The sequence below is a fragment of the Dermacentor andersoni genome, chromosome 2 (assembly GCF_023375885.2).
Source record: "Dermacentor andersoni chromosome 2, qqDerAnde1_hic_scaffold, whole genome shotgun sequence".
NCBI classification, from domain to species: Eukaryota; Metazoa; Arthropoda; class Arachnida; order Ixodida; family Ixodidae; genus Dermacentor; species Dermacentor andersoni.
Genome location: NC_092815.1, coordinates 224,673,358 through 224,690,732, shown reverse-complemented (window position 1 = coordinate 224,690,732; position 17,375 = coordinate 224,673,358). Strand labels below are relative to the sequence as shown.

General features: G+C 48.0%; 1 protein-coding gene across 2 annotated transcripts in view; it reads left to right on the top strand.

The window, feature by feature from the left end:
• The window catches only part of Atg16 (Autophagy-related 16), a 313,574-nt gene that overhangs the window by 54,750 nt on the left and 241,449 nt on the right, over positions 1 to 17,375 (top strand). For both annotated transcript variants that reach the window (XM_050186603.3, XM_050186604.3), the window contains exon 3: positions 388 to 472. In XM_050186603.3, coding sequence (XP_050042560.1) covers positions 388 to 472 — 85 coding nt within the window. The remainder of the gene's footprint in view (positions 1 to 387; positions 473 to 17,375) is intronic.

Below are 17,375 nucleotides of genomic sequence, written 5' to 3'. Positions count from 1 at the left end.
ATCCACTTGCATTTTACTAGTGCTGGTGTGGTATACAAATAGGACAGATGCAGCTACTTGGCAATTAATTAAGTCAGGAACTTTTGATGAATTCTAATCTTGCTTGTACGGAGATTGGAGACAAGTCTGTGGGCTTTGGGGGCTTTCCTAATAATAAAACAAACGACAACTTCCTGTTGTTTAAGAGTTTTATAATATAAACAACTCAAGGACATTTATGTTTTGAGTGTTATCATGTTGGAAAATGTTCTTGATTATACGATGCTGGGTTGTTTTAGTAGCCTAATATGTGTATACTATGCCTGCAGACAAAAATGTGCACCTCTTTTTCGGAGGATTGAAAAAGAGTGAGGCAATTTTTCTTTTGCTATCGTTGCCTGCTTGCAGCCTAGGAAAGCCGCGAGCAGCGCTCGAAACTAAAATCTACCAGCTTCAGGAGGAAATGACTGAGTTACTGCGGCACAAGTCTGAGGTGAGTGGTGCCAGTGTGTCCTGGTGCTTTGTGCAGGTTTTGTTCTTTACCATACTGGGCTGTGTGGTTTGTGTCACCCCAGAGTGAAGAAAACAAAGTGCATATGTCATCACAAGTGTTTGTCACTTCGGCTTTGCTCATCTTTCCACCGTGACATGTGCTCCCTCGGAGGTTGATCGTCTTGCATGGCAGCATTTGCCAGAAAAGTCCAGTCACATCTGCATTGAAGATTTTTGCGGGAGAAAACTCCGCCGCGATCTTCGGCCACTCCTCGGAAAGCTACTGTTGCATTTCCTGGCTGCTGACAGCTTCACTTTCACCTGAAATGGCTTTTCCCACAATGCTCTGGCGGCTTTTGAACCTTTGCAGCCACCCAGTGCCACCGCAAGTTTTCCTTGCCGAGAGCAGCTGCAAACCATTTCTCATTTTCCATAAACATGGGGCCATCTACGGGAATGTTTTTAGCTCAGATGTCCAGAAACCACGCATACAATGCTTTCTCAACTTTCTCAAAAGCTGCAGGGTGTGCACAAATGCTCCAGAGCAACTTTGCTCAGCTGCTTTGAGCTTGATATTGTCACGTGGTAGTGACGGTGAAGAAAGAAGCAGTACGGTGGAATACAAAACTAGCTTTTATTGGGCGAACCTGTGCCCACAAAACAGGCTACACTTATAGCACAACGAAAGCGGCGAACACAGTCGGCGATCGTCGAAAATCTGATCAGCGGGTCCAGTGCGTCAGCTTTTATACAGCAGTCATCGAATGTTCCAGACTAATCGTTGCGACCCGCGTGCCTTCCACAAAGTTCTACACCATTCGCGTCACGCGATGAAATCAGATAACACAAGGTTCGGCGACAACATACAGCGGATAGAAGCATCGATAACTTTCCAGAAACTTCGGATACATGCAGGCGCGTCCCGCGCTGTGCGATAAGATTTGTTAGGCGGCGAAACGTGGTCGCCCGATAAATATAAGTACACGTGTCAATACCCCCCTCTTAAAAAGCATCGACCCGATGCTGCAAATATAAGAGAGCGAAACACAAAAGGACACTTCTTAAACATAAGTAACAAAAAAGAAATAAAGTCCAAAGGTCAGTTACGCGAAGCCACAAAGTTCGTTAACGCTGGTAGTAGGGCTTGAGTCGCACAACGTGGACTATTTCAGGTTGCGAGCGGCGCCGCTGTGATAGCGAAATACCGTCTGGCACGACCTCATAGTCCAGTGCGCCAATGCGTCGGATGATCTTGTACGGTCCGAAATAGCGACGCAAAAGCTTCTCGCTCAGTCCTCGTCGGCGTATAGGGGTCCAAACCCAAACACGGTCACCGGGCTGGTACTCCACGAAGCGTCGTCGGAGGTTGTAGTGTCGGCTGTCGGTCCTCTGCTGGTTCTTGATTCGCAGGCGGGCAAGCTGTCGGGCTTCTTCGGCGCACTGGAGGTAGGTACGGACGTCAAGGTTCTCCTCGTCCGTGACGTGAGGCAGCATGGCGTCGAGCGTCGTCGTCGGGTTCCTGCCGTAGACCAGCTTGAACGGCGTGATCTGTGTTGTTTCTTGTACCGCCGTGTTATAAGCGAATGTTACGTACGGCAGGACGGCATCCCAGGTCTTGTGTTCGACGTCGACGTACATCGCTAGCATGTCGGCGAGGGTCTTATTCAGCCGCTCCGTAAGACCATTCGTCTGCGGGTGGTAAGCTGTTGTCCTCCTGTGCCTTGTCTGACTGTATTTCAGAATGGCTTGGGTGAGCTCCGCTGTAAAGGCCGTTCCTCGGTCGGTGATGAGGACTTCTGGGGCGCCATGTCGCAGCAGAATGTTTTCGACAAAGAATTTCGCCACTTCGGCTGCGCTACCTTTCGGCAGTGCTTTTGTTTCAGCGAAGCGGGTGAGGTAGTCCGTCGCCACGACTATCCACTTATTTCCGGTTATTGACGTCGGAAAGGGTCCCAACAAGTCCATCCCGATCTGCTGGAATGGTCGGCAAGGAGGCTCGATTGGCTGTAGTAATCCGGCTGGCCTTGTCGGCGGTGTCTTGCGTCGCTGACAGTCTCGGCATGTTCTGACATAACGGGTGACGTCGGCGGTCAGGCGCGGCCAATAATACTTTTCTTGTATCCTCGATAGTGTCCGGGAAAATCCGAGGTGTCCAGCGGTCAGATCGTCATGTAGGGCGTGCAATACTTCTGGACGAAGTCCTGACGGGACAACAAGAAGGTAATTGGCGCGGACTGGTGAGAAGTTCTTCTTCACGAGTAGACTGTCTTGAAGCGTGAAGGAAGATAATCCGCGCTTAAATGCCCTGGGAACAACGTCGGTGTGCCCTTCCAAATAATCGACGAGGCCTTTAAGTTCCGGGTCCGCTCGTTGTTGTTCAGCGAAGTCTTCCGCGCTTATTATTCCAAGGAAGGCGTCGTCATCCTCATCATCTTGCGGCGGCGGGTCAATGGGGGCGCGTGATAGGCAATCGGCGTCTGAGTGTTTTCGTCCGGACTTGTATGTTACAGTGATGTCGTATTCTTGTAGTCTCAGGCTCCACCGTGCCAACCGTCCTGAGGGATCCTTTAAATTCGCTAGTCAACACAAGGCGTGATGGTCGCTGACGACTTTGAATGGCCTGCCATATAGGTAAGGGCGAAATTTCGCTGTAGCCCAAACGATGGCGAGGCATTCCTTTTCGGTTGTAAAATAATTGCCTTCCGCTTTTGACAACGACCGGCTAGCGTAAGCTATCACGTGTTCATGTCCATCTTTTCTCTGGACCAGGACGGCGCCGAGGCCTAGGCTACTGGCGTCAGTGTGGATTTCGGTATCGGCGTGCTCGTCGAAGTGCGCAAGTACGGGCGGCGACTGCATGCGTCGTTTGAGTTCTTGAAATGCGTCGGCCTGCGGCGTTTCCCACTTGAACTCGACGTCACATTTAGTTAGCTGCGTCAGCGGCTCAGCGATGCGTGAAAAGTTCTTGACAAATCGCCTGTAGTAGGCACACATGCCAAGAAATCTACGCACTGCCTTCTTGTCGATGGGCTGTGGGAACTTTGCTATGGCAGCTGTCTTCTGCGGGTCGGGGCGGACTCCAGATTTGCTGATGACGTGGCCTAAAAATAGAAGCTCCTCGTAAGCGAAGCGGCACTTTTCCGGCTTCAGAGTAAGTCCTGATGACCTGATGGCCTCTAGTACTGTTGCCAGCCGCCTAAGGTGAACGTCGAAATTTCCGGCGAAGACGACGACGTCATCCAAGTATACGAGACAGGTCTGCCACTTCAATCCTGCTAAAACCGTGTCCATCACGCGCTGGAACGTTGCAGGCGCCGAGCACAGTCCGAATGGCATAACCTTGAACTCGTAGAGGCCGTCTGGGGTGATGAAGGCGGTCTTTTCGCGATCTCTTTCGTCGACTTCTATTTGCCAATAGCCAGACTTGAGGTCCATGGACGAGAAGTATTTAGCGTTGCAGAGCCGATCCAATGCGTCGTCTATCCGTGGGAGGGGGTATACGTCCTTCTTCGTGATCTTGTTCAGACGACGATAATCGACACAGAAACGTAGGGTTCCGTCCTTTTTCTTTACCAGAACAACAGGGGATGCCCACGGGCTTTTCGACGGCTGGATGATGTCGTCGCGCAACATTTCGTCGACTTGTTCTCTTATAGCTTCACGTTCTCGCGCCGAAACTCGGTAAGGGCTCTGACGGAGTGGTCGAGCGCATTCCTCGGTGATTATGCGATGCTTGGCGACTGGTGTTTGTCGAATCCTCGATGACGTCGAAAAGCAGCCTTTGTATCGTCGGAGCAGACTTCTGAGCTGCTGTTGCTTAATCATAGGGAGATTTGGATTAATGTCGTAGTCTGGCTCGGGAACCATGGTCGTCGGGGTAGATGCGGCGGAATCCGAGAGGACAAACGCATTACTTGTTTCCAGAATTTCCTCGATGTACGCGATCGTCGTGCCCTTGTTGATGTGCTTGAACTCCTGGCTGAAGTTTGTCAGCAACACTTCAGTTTTCCCTCCATGCAGTCGAGCGATCCCTCTTGCGACGCAAATTTCACGGTCTAGCAGTAGACGTTGGTCGCCTTCGATGACGCCTTCTACGTCAGCGGGTGTTTCGGTGCTGACCGAAATAACAATGCTGCAGCGAGGCGGGATGCTCACTTGATCTTCTAGCACACTCAAGGCGTGATGGCTACGAGGGCTGTCCGGCGGCATTGCTTTATCTTCCGACAGCGTTACTGACTTCGACTTCAGGTTGATGATTGCGCCGTGTTGGTCCAGGAAGTCCATACCGAGAATGACGTCTCGTGAACACTGTTGGAGGATAACGAAGGTGGCAGGGTAAGTCCGGTCATGAATGGTTATTCTTGCCGTGCAGATCCCAGTCGGCGTGATGAGGTGTCCTCCAGCGGTGCGAATCTGAGGGCCTTCCCATGCGGTCTTAACTTTCTTCAACTGGGCGGCGATGTGTCCACTCATTACGGAGTAATCGGCCCCTGTGTCGACTAAGGCAGTGACTGCATGGCCGTCGAGAAGCACGTCGAGGTCGGTTGTTCTTTGTCTGGCATTGCAGTTAGGTCTTGGCGTTGGATCACGGCTGCGTCGTGTTGAACTGAAGTTGGAACGTCGCATCGTCAAGTCGTCTTTCGTCGGTGTAGTTTTGGCTTCCAGACTTCGTCGGGACGGCGGCGTGTCGTTATGTCGTCGAGATGGTCTCTTCGTCGTCTTCGTCGGCGGCGGAGGATCTTCGTCAGTTCGACGAACAGCAACCGCACCTCCATCGGTTGCTGCTTTTAGTTTTCCGGGTATGGGCTCGCAGAGCGGCCCCGGGCTGGGCCAGTGTATGGACGGCGCTGCGGCGACAGGTAGCGGCCTGGTGACGGCGAACGGGACGGTCGTCGAGAGTTCCACTGAGTGCCGGCTAGGTAATCGGCAATGTCACGTGGGCGCTCCCCAAGCTGTGGACGCGGCGCGTTGACGGCGAACCCTCTCAGTCCCATGTCGCGGTATGGGCATCGGCGGTACACATGGCCGGCTTCTCCGCAGTGATAGCAGAGCGGGCGGTGGTCGGGGGCTCGCCAAATGTCCGTCTTCCTCGCATAGGTGCGCTGGGCGACGGGTAGGCGCGCTGGCGGCGGCGGCGGCGGACGACAGAATTGCGGTGTTGCAGGACCTTGGCGCGGTCGCGCAGGGGGGCCTTGACGGCGGGCGACGACGGCGGCGTAGGTCATTGCTTCCGGCTGCGGTGGTTCTGGTTGCACCTCAGGAACTCCAAGGGATCGGTGCACCTCTTCTTTCACGATGTCGGCGATAGAGGCCACTTGAGGCTGCGACGAAGGCAAGACCTTGCGCAGTTCTTCGCGCACAATGGCCCTGATGGTCTCGCGCAGATCGTCCGTGGCCAGTGATTGAATTCCTGCGTAGTGGGTAGAGCTTGTGCGGCGGTTGAATTGCCGGTTCCGCATTTCGAGTGTCTTCTCAATGCCGGTGGCCTCGCGAAGGAACTCTGCTACGGTCGTCGGTGGGCTTCGTACCATTGCGCCGAAAAGTTCTTCCTTCACACCACGCATGAGTAGGCGTACTTTCTTTTCCTCGGCCATATCCGGGTCGGCGTGGCGGAACAGACGGTTCATTTCTTCCGTAAAGATGGCAACGTTCTCATTTGGTAGCTGCACTCGGGCGTCCAGCATAGCTTCGGCCCTTTCCTTGCGCACGACGCTTGTAAAGGTGCGCAGGAAGCCGGTACGGAACAGGTCCCATGTTGTCAATGTCGACTCCCTGTTCTCGAACCACGTTCTCGCGGCGTCTTCTAGGGCGAAGTATACATGCCGCAACTTGTCGTCGGAGTCCCAGTTGTTGAAAGTCGCGATTCGCTCGTACGTCTCCAGCCAGGATTCCGGGTCCTCAGTTGCTGCTCCATGGAAGGTTGGTGGGTCCCGAGGTTGTTGCAGGACAACGGGGGTCGCTGGGGCAGCCATTGGGGTTGTCTTGGCCACGATCTTCTTGGTCTTCTCAGGTAGAAGTCCGTGTTCCGGGGGCAGCTGTTGTAGACGACGGCTTACTCGATGGTCCGTGACTACGTTGGTGCTCTCTTTACGGTCCGGGCTTGGATCACGGCTTGTCGGGGGCGTCCGGTACATGGACCAAAAGCACCTCCACCAGATGTCACGTGGTAGTGACGGTGAAGAAAGAAGCAGTACGGTGGAATACAAAACTAGCTTTTATTGGGCGAACCTGTGCCCACAAAACAGGCTACACTTATAGCACAACGAAAGCGGCGAACACAGTCGGCGATCGTCGAAAATCTGATCAGCGGGTCCAGTGCGTCAGCTTTTATACAGCAGTCATCGAATGTTCCAGACTAATCGTTGCGACCCGCGTGCCTTCCACAAAGTTCTACACCATTCGCGTCACGCGATGAAATCAGATAACACAAGGTTCGGCGACAACATACAGCGGATAGAAGCATCGATAACTTTCCAGAAACTTCGGATACATGCAGGCGCGTCCCTCGCTGTGCGATAAGATTTGTTAGGCGGCGAAACGTGGTCGCCCGATAAATATAACTACACGTGTCAATATCTTCCTTGGTTTTGAGCAGCGTACTTAAAGTGCTCCGTGGAATGCCAAGTGCATCAGCCACCGAGGACTTCTCGTCCTTTTTGACGCTTTGTATGATTGCCAACTTGGTTGGAGAGTCCAATTTTTTCCACTTTACGTTTGCAGCCGCCATAGCTTGCACTACACGACAAAGCCGCACGTCACACACGCCACCCATGGAACGTTCACCACACACAAGAGAAACTAACGGGCGTTCTGTCTGGTATGCGCTGATCTGGCTTTCCGGCGCCTGCATACTGCTGCGAAGGAGAAAAAGAAAGGAGGGAAGGATGGAGAGAGTGGAGAGAGAGCTCGGCAGCACTCGGCAGTAATGGCCATGATGGCGGCATGCGCCGTGTGTAGGCGCCGTGCCTCCCTCACACTCCCATTTGCTTTTTCGTGTTGTCTCCCCCACTACGGCTCCATTGGCTGCATCTGCTCTGTACCGGCCATCTCCAAACCGGTTTTCTCGTTCCTTCACGCACGTGGTTTGCAAAAGTCACCGCGTGCTGCACACCAAACGACCGTGGGAAACTTGAGGGGCTTTGGGGAAAGTGCACCTTTCAGGGTGCAGCGCTGCTCTAGACTGGCCGTCGCCAAGCTGTTTTCCTTGTTCTTTCACACAGGTGGCTTGCAAACATCATGCGGCATCGCGCGCCGAATGACCGCAGAAGGTGCATTTTACTGCTTTAGACCAGCCGTCGCAAAGCCGGTTTCCTCCGCGCATGCAGTTCGCAAACATCACGTGACATTGTGCGCCGAACGGAAACAGATGGGCGCGGGAGATGGCTGCGCCTTTGCGGAAAGCACACCTTCCAGTGTGCGGCGAGTGGTTCGATATATCTAATGACCTGTGAAATTAGAGTTTGATATATGGCGCAACTTTCCTACACATTTACACAGGATTTTCAAGGGGATAATCTGTGTGTTCGATATAACCAATAATTCGAAATATCCGGGTTCAACTGTGTGCTGGACTGTGAAGGAAATGGCTGTGCAGAATGGACAATAGAATAGCGTGTTCTGTGCCATCCTTTTCTGGGTTCCTTTAAATAAAGCTGTCTCAGTGCTCAAGCAGTGCAGCAGCTTGCTAGCTCTTGCCACTAATGCTTTGTGGTGTGCAGAGGCGAGCCACATTGTTGTTCTAGCCAGGGATTTATTAGAGCAGTGCTTCTCAAATCGAGGTCTGTGAAGCCATTCTTGGGGGACCGCAAAACGCGTGCAGGTGTGGCCACTGCAAGCCTTGGGGCATTCTGGTTGGCGTTTGCAAAAATATTTCCTCTTCTCCATGAGATGGCTGTAAAGCTTTGTTGCAGTTTTCTACGACATATGCATGCGATTAAGAGACAGATGGGCTAGTTGGTTGCTGGCTTGATGGAACATGGTTATAATGGCGCGTTTTGAGGACGTCCTGTCCTCTTGTTGAATGTGCCTGCAGATATGCAACTCTGCTTAAGCATCATGACCGCACCACATATTGATAAGCTGTCTAGATTGAATCGACATGGCACTAAAGGCACCTGTTTCGTGCCGCATGTTGTGTTAATTTATACCCCCCCCCTCCTCTCATTGCAAGGGGTTCCCCATCATTTTCACCGGTCCACAAGGGGTCCCTGACAAATCCATGGCTGAGAACCACTGTAATTCTGGAGCACTTGCTATGGCGGCAGCATCTCTCAGGGTTGATTGCTTATTTTAGATGGTCAATGCATTTCCACATCAAGTTAACTAGGAGGCGAGTCAACAGAAATAGTGCGGCTAACAGAGGAGGCCCAGACAAGGCTAAATGCACAAGTAAAAAAGGAAGGCATCAACTTGCTGATCCGACAGTAGAAGCCTGACTTCTTCTAGCTGGTTGTCATCATTTGATAGCATATTAAATGTATATATTCTGCACACTCTGACACATAGTTTCTTGCTCATTGGTAAATAAAATCCAGGAAGCAGCTTGCAGCATGGTGTACCAACTACTGCACTAAGTGACAGTAATTGTGTGCTTAATTCAACAGTGTTTATTATGGGTTGCAACAAAACCAGGGCAATTCCGGTCATATGCCACAGTGCCATCTGTTGCCGTGATGTCAAAGCTAAGCATTATGATGGGTGCTACATAATAATTGCGCCACACTTTCCAGCCTGCTGGGAATGACAGAAAGAAAAGCCAGCCTACAATGCATGGTACTAACAGCATTTTAAGCCCCCTTCTCAGGAACTTGAGTAGGATGGCATTATGAGATGATCTTCGATGCTACACGTATGCACGTGTAGTATTGCTCTTTTTAAAGCTTTTGCAGGCACCTTTACTAAGCCTTTTTTCAATATTTCTACAAAGTTGTTGTTGGAAAATAAATTCAATTTTAATCAATATAATATTTTCATGTCCAGAAGTTAATTTACAGATATAAGAAATTCACGCAGGAACTCCTCCGGGAGTGTTCTAAGTGTGCATAAGCATTGTACCACTTGCTTATCTGCACGCAGCCCTGTGTCATTACCTATGTTATGAAACTTGATCAAGCCAGTGCAAACGACAGCGCTGTGGTGACACGAACAGGTGCGGGCAGCGGTGCCAGATGTGCTGGTGACTTTTCAGTCATTATAAACCGTTATTGCTCTTTAGCACCTTATTCATCCTCGTCGAACCATTGACCAAACGTATTCAGACAACGTATGGCACTGCCGTGCGGGCTGCACCTTGAAAGTGATCTGCTGACAAAGAGGGCTGACTACTGATGGCTTCCTGTGCTGTATTCTCACCACTTACTTAGCATTGGAGGGAGACACATGGGCCCGTATCTTGAAAGTAATCTGCGAAAGTGGCAGAGTGAGGCTTGTGCTGAGAGCTCTGTGAGCACGGTGTTCTAGCCGCTTCATTGGCGTTGAAGCGAGAGGCTGCACGAAGGCAAATCCGCTCGCTGCTGCGGGCGCTATTTCGAAAGATGTCCTCTTACGGGACGGACAGACGGAGGGATGGTTTGCTCAATGGGTACGCATAAAAATGCTTACGCATTTAAAAGTTAATTCTTTTCCTGCAACAGGAGCTGCTGTAATGTGGCTTTGCACCAGTTGGTTTGGAGCGTTTTAGCTTATGAGGAAGCTATGCCACCATTTAAATACATGTAAAATGCAGAAAGGCTTTTCTAAGATAACCCCTGGACCAACTTCAATTAAATTTGCTGCATATTAGAGAGAAAGTTAGTCTACTGACTGTTGGAAATGAAATTTTAATTTAGGCCCTGAATTTTTTACAAGGACTTCAAAAAAATTATAAGTTAAAAAATTGGAAGCCCAGTTCTTACAAATTTGCCTCTGTGCATCAAAAACAGATCTCTCCGTCGTGTAAACTGCATCTATTAGAGCTACGCTACGCACTTATTACAATGTTTGCAATGTTTTTTCGAAAGCCATACTCATATAAGAACAGTATGCAGCAGAGCAGTGTATAATACACCAATTTATTCTGGTTTAGATGTGCTATTGGATGCAATTGACAGAATTGTGATATTATTTTTTATTGTTGAGTTACAGATTTGTAAACTTGGTAATTTCTTTTCCTGCAAATTTTCTATTTTTCACAATTTTCGATCGGTGCTCTTAGGTGCCTGTTCCTGCTGCAAGTGTTGGCTTTGTGCCTCGGCATCACCGAGCAAATGAGCGCAGCGATGAATGAAAGTGAACGCTTAGCACTGCGGAGGGTGAAAGGTGCAAGGTGGAAAGTGGAGAAGAGAGTGCAGTGGAACATGGAGGAGGAAAGCTGAGAAGGACATTACAAAAGCGGGAGAAGAAGAGCGTAGTGCAGCGACGATGGCTGCAAGGTGGTGCCAGACAGGGGCGTAGCCAGGGGGGGGGGGAGGGGCTTATGGGGCTTCAGACCTCCCCCCCCCCCCTCGAAATTTTTTCGTAATGTCCATGCACCGTCGACCAAAGCAACCCCCAGCGCCAGAAATCATTCTGGATTTTGTCTAGAACGTCTTTCTCACGCGCAAAAAGACATCTCATCGCGAACATTGCGAACTCGGGCTGGATTTATGTGACCGTTATGTGACCGTTTATGTGACCGCTATGTGACCGGGATTCACATAACACAAGCAGCCCCATCCGAGCACAAAGTTTCAAGGGCGTTTTGGTGGCGAACGGGCTCACCGTGGAATCTACGGAGCGCATAGATTTCAATTCCAAAACCTTATGGGCATAACGTTCTTATAAACTTTTGATGCGAAATGTGCATTGACATTTTCGAAGTTGTGCTTCAGAGATTCGATTGCTGAAGTTTGTGGGTTTAATGTTATAAACATTTCACGCCCAAGGTGCATTGACCTTTCTAAAGTCTTAGATCGGAACATACAACGAGACAAGCCCACTCAAGACACTATCAGACAAGTTGACAAAACACGCAGTGAGATCCGATGAGACGAAGCGTTGTGATGGTTCATTTGTGCCGTCATGTCGCATAAAAAAATATCAACATTTTTTTTTCACCTGCGCCAATGCATCCATGTCAAGACACTAAAGCCAGCCAGGGTAACTACGTTCTTATTTATTTCTTCTACTTTGACTTTTATTCGTGAGGACACATTGAGCCTCATAATTTTTTTTATTCTCGCTACCCTACCAGCGGCTGCCAGAGCCAGCCAGAGCGCATGCGTTTTGCTCGTGTTGTCCCGACCACCGCACTATGTACTTCGGTGCGCGTTTGGTTTTCTCTGGCCGAGTAGATTTTCACCTGCAGAATTTTGGACGCCTTCTGGCTAGCAGACGAGAAGAAGAAACAATGGTTACCTGCCGCCATCACTTTGAAGACTCGACGGATTGCACCGTGTTCGTTGAGCACAACCTCTCCGGAAAGTCTTGTCTCACCAGTATATGATACCGAACAATATATGCGTATGGTTCTCAATGGACCAAACGTCTCACATTTTCTTCGATATTCGTTCGGTACCCACATTAAGGGGCCAAAGTAGGCATTGGATTGTGGCCAACATACTCTCCTTTGCATTTTTTTTTTTTCATTTCGGTGTCTACGTCTCACAAAAGAAAAAAATATACATTGTTGCGGCCCAGCGAATTGTCGCATGGTGACAGCTTGTTACTACCTTTGCGGGAAGTAATCAACCACGGCACGCTTCGGTTGCTGGATACCATTATTATATTATTGCAATAGCAATTATATGAACACTCCAGGCGCATTCCTGCTGTCGGCGTCGCCCTCATGTTTCGTATGAAGTGCAAGGGCGATAACGTCGTGACTGCATGCATGCTGCCGCATGCTGCTGCATGCTGTTCGTGCGAGTGAAAGAGTAGGGGGGGGGGGGGATACGAATGGGTGAGCCGACGATGGTGGCTATGTCTTGCGTGCGCAAAGGAGAAAAGTGGGGAGCAAGTGCGCCGCCTTCCGTCGCGCGCGATACATCGAGGGGAGTGGATGGAATGGGGGCGGGATCTAGTATGTTGTGAACCTGTGATTGGGTAACATGTTTATTTGCCTTCTTTGACGCATTATATACAGTGACTTTTTCTTAGATACGTAGATTTATTGGAGACTTATACGTATATTCAAATATCTTGTTGCGAGGTTTTGCGTGTACGCACAGTGAACTTTCTTTCCAGTGACACTTTTGCCCTTTATCAAGCATTTGTATATTGGCATTTCTAATGAACGAGGGCGAGTCAAATGAAAGTGAGCCTACCCACCCCGCGCAATAATGGTTCGGTTCGTTATCTGCGAGGCACGCGCGTAACACACAGGCCTTCTTCATTTACAAAAGTGACACGCAGGTGTGAGGGTAAATGTTCCTTAATGCTCTCATACACTGGTTTGAACATGGTTGCGTGACATAATGGATGCTTCAGACATTGAGCAGCGTGGTGCCGTGAGGTTTTTGACAGCTGAAGGTGTTTCCCAAAAAGAAATTAGTCGCCGTATGACTGCTGTATACGTTGAACATTGCATTTCATTGGCCGCTGTGACGCGTTGGAGCAAACGGTTGAAAGAAGGACATGAAAGTTGCAAAGATGATCCAAGACCGGGCCAAAGCCATCGTACAACCACCCCCAACAAAATTGCAAAGGTTGATGAGCTGATGAGATAAAAATGGAGGATAAGCACCGAGGAACTAGCAGAGCGTATGAACAGTAGTCATGGTTCAGTTCACACCATAATTCATGAGCATCTCGGTTATCGGCTCTTGTATGTGCAATGGATGCCCAATATTTTGAACCACCTCGAGAAGATGGAGAAGTTCGGCGCTGCCTTGACTCATCTGATCTGGTATCACAATGAGGGTGACAACTTCTGGTCTGCAATTGTGATCGGGGACGAACCATGGTGCCACTACTACGAACCTGAAACACGACGGCAAAGCTTACAGTGTAAACATTCGAATTTGCCACCCCAAAAGAAAGCAAAGACTGTCATTTCCGCCGGAAAAGTGTTGTTGACTTTGTTTTTTGATCGCCAGGGGCCATTACTGATAGAATTTGCTAAAGCTCGAGAGACTATCAATCGTTTCCAATATTGTGAAACGCTGGATCGGCTGCATGTCGCAATCAAAAACAAACGACGTGGAAAATTGATGAATGTAGTCATCTTGATCTACGACCTGGCTATGATGTTGGGCTGCTGAGTACGAGGTCGCGGAATCGAATCCCTGCCACGGCGGCCGCATTTCGATGTAGGCGAAAACGCCTGTGTGCTTAGATTTAGGTGCACGTTAAGGAACCCCAGGTGGTTAAAATTTCTGGAGTCCACCACTACGGCGTGCCTCATGATCAGAAAGTTGTTTTGGCATGTAAAATCCCATAATTTAATTTTTAATTGTTCCATGACAATGCCCGTCCCCACATCGCTGATGTGGTTAATGCAAAACTGGCAACGTTCAAGTGGGAAACACTGCAACATCCCCCATACAGCTGAGACCTGTCGCCTTGCGACTTTCACATTTTGGGACATGAAAAAACAGCTCAAGGGAAACAGATTCGTATCGAGCGATGACGGGAAAGAGTCAGTTGCAGATTTTTTGAAGCAGCAACCCAAGGAGCTTTATGAGATGGGAATCACCCGACTCGTTAGTCAATGGGAGAAATGTCTAAATGCTGATTAAAACTACTTTCAAATAAAATACTGCGTTTGTCATATATTCGCATTGGCTCACTTTCATTTGACTCACCCTCGTAAATTTTGCAGCATGGCTTCATATACGTCTCTCTGTTGGGACAATAATTTTGTTGCAATTACTCACAATACACGACCGGTGACAGCTGCTCCTGCGTAATACAGTAGAATAAATGACAGCGCCATTGCGATTTTTCACTGGCCGTTGCATATGTACAAAAATTTAAACAAGGTTCTTGAATGACAAAGCTTCATTAACATATTTGTCCTAGACTTGTTCATTTCATGCCGATTTTTAAGGACCTAGTTTTTTATGGCGCAACACAATGTGCACCCCCAGTAGTGTTTACACCTGCTGCGGTTACTTCCAAAAGCTTGTGGATATTTAGTAACCCGAATTTTTCGATCTGAAAATTTTTTATATCAGTGGCATGCACTGCTTTGCTGGTTTCGTATTGATATAGTTCTAAAGATTGTGTGATAATTTTTTTACTTAATAAATAGACAAAAACGTGTAATCATTGATATCAGTTATTTGGGGCACGATTTTAGGCACATACCAGTATATCTTTTGATGAAAAAATACACATAAAACTTGTTTTGGCATTGTGTAGCGTTCAAGAATTAATTTGCAGCGTCTTTGGCGATGACAATGCAGTTATTAGTCATGTATTTGACCCCTCGACAAATTGTTTAAGAGGAAGCTTTAGCTCGGGCCCGACTCCGATGCGGCCTATTCAAATACATGTAAAACGCAGAAAGGCTTTTCTGAGATAACCCCTAGATCGCTTTTAATGAAATTTATTGCATTTAAGGGAGAAAGTTAAATTCTAGTATCTGTTTGAAGCGGAATTTCGATTAAGGGCCTGAATTTTGTTTAAAATATTTTGAAAAATTTGACAGAGCAAAGAAAATAGAAATACCATGTTTACAGACTAATAGCTCTGCATCAAGAACAAATATCGCGGTTCTTCAAATGGCATCTATTATAAGAGTCGAAGCGGAAAAATTTAGTATGACAATTTGTACCTTACATGAATTGGTTACGTGGTGTACTAGAGTCCTGCAAAGCAGTATTTCGATAATACTAAATTTTTTGAGATTCATTTTAACATATGAATTTTGTCCTCTGTGGATGTACTATTAGATGCGATTTACAGAATTATGATATTATTTTTTATTGTTGAGTTAAGAGCTTTAAACGTGATAGTCTAGTTTTCTGAAAATTTGCGATTTTTGCCAATTTTTAATAAAGAATTGACAACCTAAAGGAAAAATTCGAATCCAGAACTAAGTAGAATTTACGTTTTCTTTTAAATGCAACAAACCTCGTCAAATTTGGTGCAGTGGTTGCCGAGAAAAACGAATTCACCTTCTACATGTATTTAGATAGGAGCACCCGAGCTAAAGCTTGCTCTTAAGTAGTAGGCCAAGCTATAACGCGAGCCCCCCCCCCCCCTTCCCCCCCTTCCCGAACGAAATTTCTGGCTACGCCACTGGTGCCAGAGTAGCGTGCGTCGTCTGGAAGGTCCGTCTGCGGCGGCTGCTGTGAATCACGCCCATGCGTCACCTACACGGTGCCTCTTGCTATCTTCAAATTAGCGAGGCACTTGTACCACACATCTCCATTTCCAATGGGCTGCACAAGACAGATTGCCCGTACCAGCCAGTATATTCCAAAATCAAAACACTTATAGAGCTTTGCTCAAATTTTGCATTAGGGAGTATTGTAATCATTGGTGAATTTATTTTATTAAAGGATTGACGGCCTAAATCAGAAATCTGCTTCCAAAAGTCACTAGATCTTAACTTTCAACCTCACCAAATTTGGTGCAGTGGTTGCTGAAAAAAGCAACTTCTCTTTTCCAATGTATTAAGATAGGAGCCTTCGAGTTAAAGCTTCCTTTTAAGGATTTGTCTTTGTCAAGGCAAGGATATTTGTCATGAAGTTGGTAAAAAATGAGCCCTCATGTGAAAATTTTGGCAGCAGCTGTCCCGATTCCTTGACTTATGGCATGGTTTTGACAATCTGACCCCATGGTATGCCTTTATGGTGCCTAAGGAGGAGGGCTTGTCCTGTTCTCATCTTCATAGGTTAATTCAGTTACCCTTTCAAGTGTGTTTAAGAAAAAAAGCATGCACAGACAACCAGACTGCATGGTGGATTGAAAAAGGGGTATGGAAAGGCAGCTAGAGATGTTGACAGGAAGGATGCTCACTTGCAACTGAGGTTTAGTGGAAAATAAGTCCACCGGGACCATTATTACACAAATACTGACAGTGGGAAATAAAATTAGAATAAATGTTATAGAATGGATGGGTAGGGGAGTGGTAAAGTGAATTCGACAAAAAAAAAATACACATATTCTGTCTTTGCTTACTTGCAAACACAAGTGGCAGTGTGGTTGGTGTGGGCAAAAACAGTAAAAAGGAAGGGGTGCACTGAACCTCAAGCTACTCTTCAGGAGTAATTATTTGTCCATCAGAAGCACTGATGCACGTGTCTGCATGTGGGTTAATCTGGCCAGCCTCCAGGATTTTCTTTTCCAGCTGGCCCCTTGCTCTGCTTATCATCACAGCTTCATTGAAAAGTGCTGAGCAGTCACATTCCTTACAGTGCACCAATAGGTCCACACCGCTGCTCAGGGTCTTCGACGACATTGAGTGCTCTCTCGCACTGTCATTGAGACAGTGACCCATCGACTCTATATAAACTTTCCCACTACTGAGTTAAATGTTGCATATCGTTAACATTCTAGCGCAGGGGACAAATGATTTTGCATGTTTTCTTCTTGCTTGCCAGTGCACACAGTCGGGAAAGCCTGATAGGGACTGTAAAGGTGATGTCTGTGCTCTGTTGTTGCCCAATCCTCTTTAGGTTGCATGAAATTGCATGAATGCATGGCATCACAATGTACCTCTTTGTTGAGTTTTTAAAGATTGATGTTCCCACAAACTAAAGCTAAAATGCCTCTTTTCGAGCATAGCATTTATTCCCAACATAAGTGGTTGTCACGATTCATGTCATGGTCTCACGGTCGTCAAAACACAGGGCTAGAACATTCTCCTGGCTTAGTTCTTGTAGGAGCAGGCTAACAAATTTCGCACAAGGTGGGTGCAACACATGAGCCTACGCAAATGCCTTTCTTTGTATAGGCCTAGTTGTTGGAAGGTAATAACGATATAGCAATCAAAAAGC